General features: G+C 40.7%; 1 protein-coding gene across 1 annotated transcript in view; it reads left to right on the top strand.

The window, feature by feature from the left end:
• Positions 1–13,776, top strand: part of TMED10 (transmembrane p24 trafficking protein 10) — a 53,385-nt gene that overhangs the window by 17,440 nt on the left and 22,169 nt on the right. The window contains exons 2-3 of the mRNA XM_007117125.4: positions 4,565–4,676; positions 9,816–9,889. Of these exons, the coding sequence (XP_007117187.1) occupies positions 4,565–4,676; positions 9,816–9,889 (186 nt within the window). The remainder of the gene's footprint in view (positions 1–4,564; positions 4,677–9,815; positions 9,890–13,776) is intronic.

The following is a 13,776-nucleotide window of genomic DNA, read 5'->3' as shown; positions in this document are numbered from 1 at the left end:
AGTGTGGATTCTATTCGAGTCTTTCAGAAGAACATGGCAGACTTCTTAATTCATTTTGCAAAGTACTCAGTGAAGGATTTTTGCCACTGCTTAATAAGAGTTTTCTGACCTGTGCCTAGGATCCTTTGTCATCTAAAGAGGCTCCTGTCCTTAAATAATTTTTTTTGAAGAACCCTTTTAAAATCTTAGGAGAGGGGCTTCCCTGGTGGTGCAGTGGTTGAGAATCTGCCTGCCAATGCAGGGGACACGGGTTTGAGCCCTGGTCTGGGAAGATTCCAACATGCCGCGGAGCAACTAGGCCCGTGAGCCATGGCCGCTGAGCCTGCATGTCTGGAGCCTGTGCTCCGCAACGGGAGAGGCCACAACAGCGAGAGGCCCGCGCACCACAATGAAGAGTGGCCCCCGCTTGCCACAACTAGAGAAAGCCCTCGCACAGAAACGAAGACCCAACACAGCCAAAAAATATATATATATATAAATAAATTTATAATAAAAAATATAAAAGATATTCTAGGGCACATGTATTTTTTAAAAAAAATCATAGGAGAATGCAAAGAGATTATAAGCTATTCTTCTAGGAAATAACCTGGTTGGGCAAATTTATGCCAAGTCTTGTAAGTCTGATTAAGTTGAATTGTCCTTTGTTTGGCTTTTTCTTTTAGTTGATAATTCAGGAAAAGTATCACATGAACAAGAGGCCTTTAGGAATTTTCAGGGCTAAATATTCCCATGCAGATTGTTTTTTATTGCTGACTTCAAGGCCTCTACCTTGTGGCTGCCTGCTAATCCCTCTAAGGTGGAGAATGCAGACTGAACAGTGCCATGTCCCACTCAAGAGGACTCTCAGACTAAGCCCTCTAAGGTGGAGAATGCAGACTGAACAGTGCCATGTCCTACTCAAGAGGACTCTCAGACTCTCTGACTTGCACCAACCCAAAGAATCCATCAGATTCTGTTAGTCTTTCTTGGCTTCTGTGCATTCCACTTCTTTCAGCCATTCCTGCTGTGGGGCTGCAACATGGAATGTGGAAAGAGCATAGGTTTTAGACCCTGTCTTCAAATCTACATACACAATTTATTAGCTCTGTGATAATGAACAAGTTACTAAGTTTCTGCCTCAGTAAAATGGGGATAATAAGACTGGCCTCTCTGGGATTGTTGTGAGGATTAAAGACTATGTCGGTAAAGTTTATAACATAATTCCTTAATCCCTGTATCCTTCCAAACCACTCAGTTGTAGACCCCATACCTAAATCATATAATACTTTTCTTTGCTCCTGCATCCTGGCTGCTAGGTGCGGCCACTAGAAATCCATGGTCCCTGATGTCAGCTCTCACCTCAGTGCTGCACAACAGTTCTTTCGTGTGATTTTAGCCAGCTTTCTTCCTGTCCTATGCCGAGGTCAGATATCGGTGGCCCGGAAGTTGGTTCTATAGACATTTTTTGTTTGGCCTTGAGATAGTTTTTCAAATGTTGGGATTGGTTGTGAGGATTTAAAAACTAGGAGATTTCAAATAACAGTTAAAATGTTTAGGTTCTGTAGGAGAATTAGATTGTCTGAAAAGCTGGCGTGCCATGGTAGTAATTGGTTTCTCCCTTGAGACAGGCCTGTCTCCTGTTTGCCACATTGTTCACCACACCCTGTGGACTTGTGCTGGCCCATTAGACTCAGTTTATGCTGCTTGCTTGGTCTTTGTGGGCATTCACTTTTTGGTCTTGTCCTGTGGGCTCTCTGGTTTTTTTGTTTGTTTGTTTTTAAATATTTATTTATTTATTTAGCTTGCGCCGGGTCTTAGTTGAGGCGTGCAAGGCAAGATCTTCGTTGCGGCATGCATGGGGGATCTAGTTCCCCAACCAGGGATCAAACCCGGGCCCCCTGCGTTAGGGGCACAGAGTCTTACCCACTGGACCAACAGGAAAGTCCCCGGGCTCTCCATTTTTATTTTATTTATTATTAAATTTATTTTTATTTATTTTTTTCTCCATTTTTAAAATTCCTCAAATGTGGCCCCTTCTCTCCATACACAAAGCCTTCATCGTCTCTAACCTGGAGTACTGGGTTAGTGTCCTAACACATCTTCTTATCTCTAGTATTGTCCCTCTTGAGTCTGTCTTCTCAGTGTTATCAGATTTATCTTTCTAAACTGCAAGTTGAATCACATCACTCTGGTTTCAGATTCTTCATTGCCTTTCCACTTTGTGTGCAATAAACTCCTTAGCATGATGTTGTAGTTCCACATGATCTGGCTGGTATCTCTCCAGCCACTTAACCTCTCTGTGCCTCAGTTTCCTCCTGTGGAACATGGGAGAGAAAATTCTTCTTACCTGTAGGGTTATAGTGAAGATCAAGTAAAAAATGCATATAAAGCCCTTGGCACAGTACTCAGCATTTAGTAAGTGCTTAATAAATATTAGCTATTAGTGTTATGATGATACCATGTTTTTGTTCTGTTTTGTTTTTCTGGACCTAAGCCTTCATATTTGCTGTCTCTTCTACCCTGAATGTCTTTACTCCTATTCTTCCCTTGATTGCAACTCATCCTTCATGACTCAGCTCCTGTGTCACCTCCTCCACGATACACTCTGTGACCCTCCATAATCCCATGGCACAGACGCACTCTCCACACTGCAGCGAAGTTGTCTCATTTCTTATTCTTCTCCTATTTATACTCTTAAGCCCTTCGAAGATGGGAACCATCTTCCACATCCTATTTCTCCAGTGACCGGTGCAGATCCAGGCATCTTAAACGTTTGACAGATTAATGAATGATCAACATCATTCATGGCAGAAGATACTTGGTTAATATTACTGCTGTTACTCTTAGGGAATTTAGATGTGCCATAAAACCTTTTTTGTTTGTTTTGTTTTGTTTTGTTTTGTTTTTTGTGTGTTACGCAGGCCTCTCACTGTTGTGGCCTCTTCCATTGCGGAGCACAGGCTCCGGACGCGCAGGCTCAGCGGCCATGGCTCACGGGCCTAGCCGCTCCGCGGCATGTGGGATCTTCCTGGACCGGGGCATGAACCCGTGTCCCCTGCATCGGCAGGTGGACTCGCAACCACTGCATCACCAGGGAAGCCCCATAAAACCTTTTTTATTAACCCATCATTTCAAATTTGTCTAGCAGTGATAACTATTCTTTCGTTATGTTTTTCTTCCCAAAACTGAAATAACTTTATTTCTGACCATAAGTGATACATGCCTTTGTAGAAAAAAAATTATAAAGAAATCTCACTACTCAGAAATAACTAGTGTTATTAAAGTGCTTTAAATATATAGGTTTATATGTATACTACTCAATTTTTATATTTAAAATCTCATCTATAATTGAATCTTATTTTACAAACAACATTAGAACGTCCAGTTTAATATAATGAATTCACTGTTTTTGTGTTCTACATTTCAAGAAGCTTCCTGTCTTAGGTCATGAAATGTGCCTTCTGCCAAGACAACCATGTGCTCTAGAAAAGAAGCCTGAGACCTGGTCTGTCATATTACTGTGTCAAGCCCTTGCTTTATATGTGACCGTTCACTTACCAATATATGCCGCTTCGTCTGTGCTTACAGGCCATTCTGTAGGAATGGAGCGGTTTAAGTTTGGAAAACTAGAGCCAACAACCTGAAAGACAGGAATTATCATTTGTGGAAGACAAAGATGTCTTTTTTAGGAGTAACTTCTTGTTTATTCCCCTGCCTTCCCCCACCCCTTGTAGCCATTGACATAATCCACATAAAATCTGCAGGAATAGCTCTCCCAGATTTTTCCTCCAGGCATGCCTTCTTTTCCTTCGCTCCTTGTGTCAAGTGCTCCATTTCCACTATCCACCCCCCCACCGTGTGTCAAGATTTGTTTTGTACAGGAAATGTGTCCTTATATATCTTTCTCCTTTTTGTAGTATATTCTTTCAGTAATTGTCCACTTCCATTTTCCCTTTCTAGGAAATGATGCTGGTCTACATTCTATAATGTGAACTTTTGCTAATAAACCCACTTTATATCAACTGTGTGAAATTTGCTGTATTTGGGTTTCACCTTCTAATCCAATTCATGTCTTTGGGAATGGTTGGACCATAGTGATCATAACAGATTATCTTTTTTTTTTTTTTTTTTTTTTTGATAAATTTATTTATTTATTTTTGGCTACGTTGGGTCTTCCTTGCTGCGCGTGGGCTTTCTCTAGTTGTGGCAAGCAGGGGCTACTCTTCTTTGCGGTGCATGGGCTTCTCATTGTCGTGGTTTCTCTTGTTGCAGCACACAAGCTGTAGGCGCGCGGGCTTCAGTAGTTGTGGCATGCGGGCTTCAGTAGTTGTGGCTTGCGGGCTCTAGAGTGCAGGCTCAGTAGTTGTGGCACGTGGGCTTAGTTGCTCCGCAGCATGTGGGATCTTCCCGGACCAGGGCTCGAACCTGTGTCCCCTGCATTGGCAGGCGGATTCTTATCACTGTGCCACCAGGGAAGCCCTAGACTGTCTTTTATAGACAGTGTTTCTTTCCATTTCTCCAATTTCTATACGTTCTCTTCACGAGTATTATTTGCTGCCTGTTCTTACTTACTTTTTACTTTTAGATTACAGATTCTGCTGGCCATATTCTGTACTCGAAGGAGGATGCAACCAAGGGGAAATTTGCCTTTACCACTGAAGATTATGACATGTTCGAAGTGTGTTTTGAGAGCAAGGGTAAGTAAATCAGAGTATTTTCCCTGAATTAAGCATCATCTTCTAAGCAAGTTAGAGCATGAACTTTCTCTCTTGGTCTGGGCAGGAAGAGGAAATGAAAACTACATTTGCTGGAGTGCACACACATATAAGTGAAAGTTGGCGAATTGGTAGAGTTCTTCATGTGCAGGAGTAGGCATTTCTTAAATCCTGTGATATACTTGGCTTGAATGATAGAGTTGAATTTGGTATAGATGCTAGAAAATAGTGCATTTATATGCTAGTGACATGTTTTCTTTGGGATTAGAAGTAGGGTCTGTCTGACAAATAATGTATCGTCAGAAGCAGTTTTGATCTCCAGGGCACTTAATATTTCCTAGTCCTGATAACTTGCTGTGGCCTCTTCTGTGCATCTCAAGGCCAAGAGTCCTTAGTAACTTTTAGGCTGATTGATTACTTGATGGCTTCTGTGCTCAGTGGTTGGGGAAAAAGCAGATGCCTTTTCACTCCCTATTCTTCAGCTTCAAGGACACCAGACTCTAAAAGCTGTATGCATTTATACCTGGTATATTACTTGGGACCCTTTGGGGCTGCAGGACACAAAAACATAAGTCAAACTGGCTTAAAGAGGAAGAAGAGAAAGACCATATGACTCTCTGAACCGGGAAGTCTACAGTGTGGTACTGACTTCAGGCAGGACAGTATCTTGGGGTTTTAACGGTATCATTGGAATCTTACATTGTTTTTAGTGCTTCCTCTTTTTGCCTCCATTTGACTTTATTCTCAGGCTTTCTCCGTATGGTAGCAAAAGGACTCCTGGCAATTTTACATTTATAGAATGTTCAGAACATACGATCCTAGAAGAAAAGCAAGCACCTTTGCCAACACCTCCAACATATTCCCAGGAATAGGAGAAGAACCAGCTGCTTTTAACAGTTAACCAGAAATTGACCCTTGATCTAAAGTGGGTCAATTTAGCCTAAAAGCTAAGGGAGTTTGCCTGAAGTAAATGGAATAATAGATTAAGAATAGAAAATTAAAAGACTGTAATAGTGATTTCATGACTGATACCCTTCTCCCTGCCCCCACCCCTGCCAGTTCCAGGATGTCTCAACAGTATTCTAGACATTTCCACATGGTAGTGCTATTCTTACCTCAAAACTCAGACATCTAAGACTGTATTCATGACCTACTCTTTCAAATTAGTTCCCCTCACTCATCAGTATTAACACCATCCTTCCAGTTACTTGGGCTCACATATTTGAAATTACATATTTTTGTCTTTTCCAGTCTGTCATCAAGTTATGCTGATACTTCTTTCAAAATACCTCCTGTATCTGCCACCACACAGATCTGAACTCTAATCTTTCAAATCATGGATCATGTCATTAGCCTTCTAACTGATATCCCTGCTTTTAATATATCCAAATACTGCCACCAGATTTATCTCCTAAAACACATCTTTCATTATGGCAGTCCTTTTTCAAAAGCTTTCCCTTCTTTGTAGTGGCAGTAATATTCCTGTTCTATAGAATGAAACACAGAATCATGACATTTTCAAGCTAGAAGGGATTTTAGGCATCATGGCTTTGAATAGTCTTTATACTCTTGCTCCATCCAACCTTATCTTCCTCTGCCCATCAGGCCCCAGTCATTCTGGTATGCTCTGCCTTCTAAACATGTCACATTTATTCATTTGTTGGAATGCTCTCTTCACATATGAACATAGGTTTACCTTTAGTTTTGGGGGGTTTTTGTTTTTCTTTTTTAATATTTATTTATTTGTTTGTTTCGGCTGTGCCAAGTCTTAGTTGCCCCACACGGGATCTTTGTTACGGCGTGTTTAGTTGTGGCATGTTTAGTTGTGGCATGCAGACTTCTTAGTTGCAGCATGCAGACTCTTAGGTGCGGCATGCATGTGGGACCTAGTTCCCCTACCAGGGATTGAACCCGGGCCCCCTGCATTGGGAGCGTGGAGTCTTACCCACTGGACCAAAGGGAAGTCCCTATCTCTATTTCTTTTAGAATGCATCCCTCAGCCGTTCTGGTCTGCTTGATATCTCAATCAATTGATTGATTCATCCATCACCGTTCTAGGCGTTGGGGATATAGCAGTGAATAAAACAGAAGTCTCTGTTCTCAGTGGAGCTTACATTTTCATTGGAGCAAGCAGACAATGGACAAGCATAAGTCAAACGGGGGCTTCCCTGGTGGCGCAGTGGTTAAGAATCCACCTGCCAATGCAGGAGACACAGGTTCGAGCCCTGGTCCAGGAAGCTCCCACATGCCGCAGAGCAGCTAAGCCTGTGCGCCACAACTACTGAGCCTGCGCTCTAGAGCCCACGAGCGCCAATTACTGAAGCCTGTGCTCCTAGAGCACATGCTCCACAATAAGAGAAGCCTTGCACACCACAACAAAGAGTAAACCCTGCTCGCCGCAACTAGAGAAAAGCCCGTGTGCAGCAACGAAGACCCAATGCAGCCATAAATTTATTTATTTATTTATTTGTTTATTTATTTAAAAAAAAGAAGTCAGATGGCAATGAGGGCTTTGGAGAAAAAACAAACACCTTAAGACGCTGAGCATGTCTCAGAAACAGCAAGGAGGTCACTGTGGCTTCCTCTGAATAGTGCATCACTTACTGATTGGATTGTTTATTTAAGTATTTGAATATATATATCTCTCACACACACAGCCTTGTGTTGTTTAAGTGTCTCGTGTGTATATCTTACATTCCCAATTTTGAACGCTTTGAAGGCAGAGATTATCTTTTGTTCTGAATTTCTTATATGCTGATGCTGTGCATGTAAATGCCTAGGAACTAGTTCAAAAATGTGTGTGTATATACGTATGAATGTATGTGTACACACACACGTTACAGCCAGCACTCAATTTCTAGTTTCATTTGTGTTTATTCAATAGCTGTTTATTCTGGTATGAAGACCTGATACCTTGTAGTCTTTGGAGCACCTTTTAAAAGACTGTCTATTTGTCAGGCAAATGCAGAGAGAAATTTCAAAGGGTCTTTTTACAGAGGAGACCCATTATGGCCATGATGTCAGCTAAGGGGATGGGCTGGCTGTTCTGTGCAAGAAATGGTATGGTCTGGACTCAGATGGTCTGTGGTTTTGTGGTTTCATTCGTGTTTGAATAATGCTAAAGCTGTGCTGTGGCAAAGAGATAGTGAGAAGAGTCTGTTAGGAAGAGAATATCTTGATCATTCGGACTAGGCGGACCAGGCGGAGCTGTGAGCTGCTTGGATTTCACGACTTTTTAAGTGAGGAAGGAGAAGCAAATATTTACATTGAATCTCTTATGGGCAGTGCTGTGATCAGGATTGCACATTGGATTTGGGAGAAGAGACCTCTCTGGGTGTCACTTTTTGTTTTGCTTTCTTTTGTTTTGGAAACCTAATTGGTTTAATGCCCAGAAGGTATCTGTGACTTGGCTTAGTTTCTTTCTTTTTCTTTTTTTTTTTTTAATAAACGTGTTTATTTATTTATTTATTTTTTGGCTGCATTGGGTTTCCATTGCTGCATGCGGGCTTTCTCTAGTTGCAGCAGGGGGGGGCTGCCCTTTATTGCGTGTGCAGGCTTCTCATTGCGGTGGCTTCTCTTTGTTGCAGAGCACGGGCTCTAGGTACACGGGCTTCAGTAGTCGGGGCGCACGGGCTTAGTTGATCCGCGGCATGTGGGATCTTCCCGGACCAGGGCTCGAACCAGTGTCCCCTGCATTGGCAGGCGGATTCTTAACCACTGCGCCACCAGGGAAGTCCTTGGCTTAGTTTCTTGATCCTACCTATTCAGTCTTATTTTATTGCTTTCAAATTGATCTTTGTAGTCTATCCAAAAGAATTTCTTTACTGTCTTTTAAACATGCCACAATCCTTTCAATAGCTGAGTCTTTGTTCGTGTGTTCCCTTCTGTCCAGATACTTTGTCTGCCGTCAGGTGCTACCTCTCCAGTGAAGTCTGTCCACAACTAATCTCTTCCCTCTTCTAACCTTTGCTCCATAGCTGGGATTGTCTGAACCATTTTTGTTTTTTCCTTGAAGTTTTATATGCTTTGCATTTTCACTGTAGCTGGTATGCATATTTATGTCTTAGATGCCCATAGAATTATTGAAGGCAGAGATTGCAATCTCCAGCACGGTTCTAGCGCCTTGTGAGTTCTCAATGAGTAGTTTTTGAATTGACATTTCAGAAAATCTCCAGTGTTTCTCAGGGTACAGTCTCAGGAACCACGATGCTTAACTGGCAGTGTTTCCCAAAACTCCTAATTTCATGCAGGCAGTTTTTAATTATACAAGTAATCAGGTGAATTCCAGGAGATTGAGACTGAGCAGTTTTCTGGGCCTCTTTTGAATCTTTACCTTTCTCCTACTTGATGATTTAAGAATAGAATTCCTTTTGATCAAACTGAATCAGATTATCTTTTCTAATATGAACATTGCTCTGTTGGTCCTACTATCCCAAATAGACTTTTCTGTTTGTAAGAAGTATCCCTGAGAATTTTACTGTTAAAAGTTTCTTCTTGGGCTCTTCTAAAAGGCTTTGTGGGAATAGTCCCGTAACACTTTATTTACCTATTGAAATGGCCTTACATTGACCAAAATGTTTGAAATAAGTGGAATAGTAGACAAATCCTGGGTACTTTTCAGTACTCATATTTGTATTAAGTAAATTCAAGCTTAGCGTATACCCAGTAATCCTTCTCTCAAAATTTCACAGGTCAACCTTTTCAGATGTGGAAATGTGCCTTTTCAGCCTAAATTTGTGCCCACTACCTATTGGTCTATATGCCACTCAGTTGTATGCTGTTGTGACTTTTATTTCCTAATCCAGTGAGCCTGTGTGTTTTCTCTTCCCCTGTTCTGTTCCTCTGTAGTACCAGCTGCAAAATCTTGTGTCCTGCTCCCTCAGAGATGTTTGCCAGCAGCATGTTCTTGTCACTTTCTGGCACCCCACACAGATAGAGGCTTTGTCTGGAATGCTTGTGATTTTTAGCCAGAGCCAGGAATTTTCTGCAGCTGAGTAGGGGGAGGAGTTGCCCCTGTTTCCCTCTATTGAGAGGGTAGGGCTTAGGGAGAGGGAGGGTGGGTGGGTGATTTCCCGGAATTTTAAATATTCCGCACAATGAATCCTTTGATTTCTTTCTCAGGAACAGGGCGGATACCTGACCAACTCGTGATCCTAGACATGAAGCATGGAGTGGAGGCGAAAAATTACGAAGAGGTATGTCCTGCTCTGACAGCCAGTAGAGGCAGTAGCTTGCTGTTCTGTGAGGTTTCTGTGACCTAGTCAGGCCAACAGGCTGTGCTTTGCCCAGGAGGCTGTGGTTTTCTCAGCAGTCATGTGATAAGCAGCTTGATATAAAAAGTTGTGTTAACAGCCTTGAACAATAATTCTGGCTGTGCTGTCAGCCAAATGACTGGACCACCTGTCCCATAGAAATGTTGGTGTGATAAAACTCAAGCATATGCCATTAGTGCTCTTGAGACATCTGAAACCAGATATATATTTATAATTTTTAAAAGCTGGAATTCATTTATGTTAATGTTCAAGGTTAAGAAAAGTGATTTTTTAAAAAATTCCTATGGCTTTTATTCCCGGACTGACAGCTTTATATATAGCTAGGGCATAGATTCAGTGCTGTTTTAGACTTGAACAGTTGTGCTGTCTTTGAGAAACACAATAATCAAAAGTAGCTTTTAGTTAAAATAATTTCAAATTTTTCAGAGAGAGAGCAAGATGGAAGAAAAAACTGCAAGAGAACTAGGAGTTTTGCTGACAGGAAGTACTGTAGAGAATAAAAATAGGCATTTATTTGGGTGGTAGGGAGGTGGAAGTGTGCATAGAATTAGGGGAAGGGAGACCAACCTCTCTTAATCTCAATTATTGTGAGAGACTCTGGGGGCAGCACAAAATGGTTCTTCAAATGAAGAGTACCTTTGAAAAACCACAAGAACTATTTAAGACTGGAGGATTGATCTTTACAGAAAGATAAGAGTGTTTGTACCGAGATAGTCTTTTTATAGCAGTACCTGAAGGCATGAAGAAGAGGTGGGGTACAGGAAATGTAAATGGCTTTTGAAGAATGTAAACTGAATAAACAAAGGAAAGTTGTTTCAAGTGATTTAAGAGAATTTTCTAGGAATGTTGGAACAGGAGAGGTTATTCTATCTTTGGTCAGAACTTGGAAGGGAAATATCCTAAAATGGAAGATTGGAAGCGACTGGCTGGTTCTACAACAGGAAGTAGTACTACAATGATTGCAGCTCTCCGGGTCTTTCCTCTTTTTTCCTAGTTCATGTGTGTGTTCAGTTGAACAAAACTAGACTGAGTTATTTGTAGGGAATCTACAGGAGCAAGTGATGCAGTTGTGAATGGAAGACAATTCCTAGTGGAGACTGATTTGCTCGTTTCTGTCTCCAGGCTAGTTTAAGTAAAAGAAATAAAGCAAGAGCTTCTTTGTTTGATGAACTTAAGAGTAAACTGAAAAATCCAAGAATCCTAATTATATCTAAATAAGATCATGTAAGTTAAAGCACTGTTGTACGGTATAAAACACTAAGAAAAATGTTGTATTATCATGAGGTAGAAGAATAGGTAAAATGATTTTCAGTTTTTGAGTACTGCTGCTATATTCTCAACCTCAGATTGGATATTAGACATAGCTTGTTTTTCTCTAAAACAGATGGTATTATTGTGAGTTTACATATAGAATGATGTGGACGTCACTATCGTATGGCATTTTATTTTTTTATTATTTTTTTAATATATCTTTATTGGAGTATAGCTGCTTCACAATACTGTGCTAGCCTCTGTTGCACAACAAAGCGAATCAGCCACATGCACGTATACATCCCCATGTCCCCACCCTCTTGAGCCTCCCTCCCTCCCACCCTCCCTATCCCACCCCTCTAGGTCATCGCAAAGCACGGAGCTGATCTCCCTGTGCTATGCAGCTGCTTCCCACTAGCTATTTTACATTCGGTAGTGTATATATGTCGATGCTACTCTCACTTCGCCCCAGCTTCCCCCTCCACCCCGTGTCCTCAAGTCCATTCTCTATGACTACGTCTTTATTCCTACCCTGCCACTAGGTTCATTAGTACCATTTTTTTTTTAGATTCCGTATATATGCGTTGGCATACGGTATTTGTTTTTCTCTTTCTGACTTACTTCACTCTGTATGACAGACTCTAGGTCCATCCACCTCACTACAAATAACTCAGTTTTGTTTCTTTTTATGGCTGAGTAATATTCCATTATATACATGTGCCACATCTTCTTTATCCATTCATCTGTCGATGCACATTTAGGTTGCTTCCATGTCCTGGCTATGGTAAATAGTGCTGCAGCGAACATTGTGGTACATGTCTTTTTTTGAATTATGTTTTTCTTAGGGTGTACGCCCAGTAGTAGTGGGATTGTTGGGTCACATGGTAGTTCTATTTTTAGTTTTTAAAAAAACCTCCATACTGTTCACCATAGTGGCTGTATCAATTTACATTCCCACCAACAGTGCAGGAGGGTTCCCTTTTTACCACACCCTTTCCAGCATTTATTGTTTGTAGATTTTTTGATGCTGGCCATTCTGACCATTGTGAGGTGATACCTCATTGTAGTTTTGATTTGCATTTCTCTGATAATTAGTGATGTTGAGCATCTTTTCATGTGCCTCTTGGCCATCTCTATGTCTTCTTTGGTGAAATGTCTATTTAGGTCTTCCACCCATTTTTTAATTGGATTGTTTGTTTTTTTGATATTGAGATCCATGAGCTGTATGTATATTTGGAGATTAATCCTTTGTCCATTATTTCATTTGCACATATTTTCTACCATTCTGAGGGTTGTCTTTTCGTCTTGTTTATGGCTTCCTTTGCTGTGCAAAAGCTTATAAGTTTCATTAGGTCCCATTTGTTTATTTTTGTTTTTATTTGCATTACTTCTAGGAGGTGGGTCAAAAAAGACCTTGCTGTGGTTTATGTCAAAGAGTGTTTTTCCTATGTTTTCCTCTAAGAGTTTTGTAGTGTCTGGTTACATGTAGCTGTCCAGTTTTCCCAACACCAGTTAACGCAGAGGTTGTCTTTTCTTTTCTTTTCTTTTCTCCATTGTATGTTCTTGTCTACTTTGTCGTAAATTAGGTGGCCATATGTGCGTGGGTTTATCTCTGGGCTTTCTATCTTGTACCGTTGATCTATATTTCTGTTTCTGTTTTCGTGCCAGTACCATACTGTCTTTTTTTTTTAAATTTTATTATATTTTTATACAGCAGGTTCTTATTAGTTATCCATTTTATACATATTAGTGTATAAATGTCAATCCCAATCTCCCAATTCATCACACCACCACCACCACCACCACCACCACTTTCCCCACTTGGTGTCCACACGTTTGTTCTCTATATCTGTGTCTTTATTTCTGCCCTGCAAACCGGCTCATACTGTCTTGAATACTGTAGCTTTGTAGTATAGTTTGAAGTTGGGGAGCCTGATTCCTCCAGCTCCGTTTTTCTTTCTCAAGATTGCTTTAGCTATTTGGGGTCTTGTTTGTTTCCATATGAATTGTAAAAAATTTTTTCTAATTCTGTGAAGAATGCCATTGGTAATTTGATAGGGATTGCATTGAATCTGTAGGTTGCTTTGGGTAGTATAGTCATTTCCACAATACTGAGTCTTCCAGTCCAGGAACATTGTATATCTCTCCATCTGTTTATGTCATCTTTGATTTCTTTCATCAGTGTTTTATAGTTTTCTGAGTACACGTCTTTCACCTCCTTAGATAGGTTTATTCCTAGGTATTTTATTGTTTTTGTTGTCATGGTAAATGGGATTGTTTCCTTAATTTCTCTTTCTGATTTTTTTGTTGTTAGTGTATAGGAATGCAAGAGATTTCTGTGCATTAATTTTGTATCCTGCAACCTTACCGAATTCATTGATTAGTTCTAGTAGTTTTCTGGTGACATCGTTAGGATTTTCTATGTATAGTATCATGTCATCTGCAAATAGTGACAGTTTTACTTCTTCTTTTCCAATCTGTACTCCTTTTATTTCTTTTTCTTCTCTGATTGCCATGGCTAGGACTCCCAAAGCTATGTTGAATAATCGTGGTGAGCG

This window comes from Physeter macrocephalus, chromosome 11, assembly GCF_002837175.3.
Source record: "Physeter macrocephalus isolate SW-GA chromosome 11, ASM283717v5, whole genome shotgun sequence".
Classification (NCBI taxonomy): domain Eukaryota; kingdom Metazoa; phylum Chordata; class Mammalia; order Artiodactyla; family Physeteridae; genus Physeter; species Physeter macrocephalus.
The sequence above is the reverse complement of the archived record's forward strand: the minus strand, read 5'-3'. Positions and strand labels throughout refer to the sequence as shown.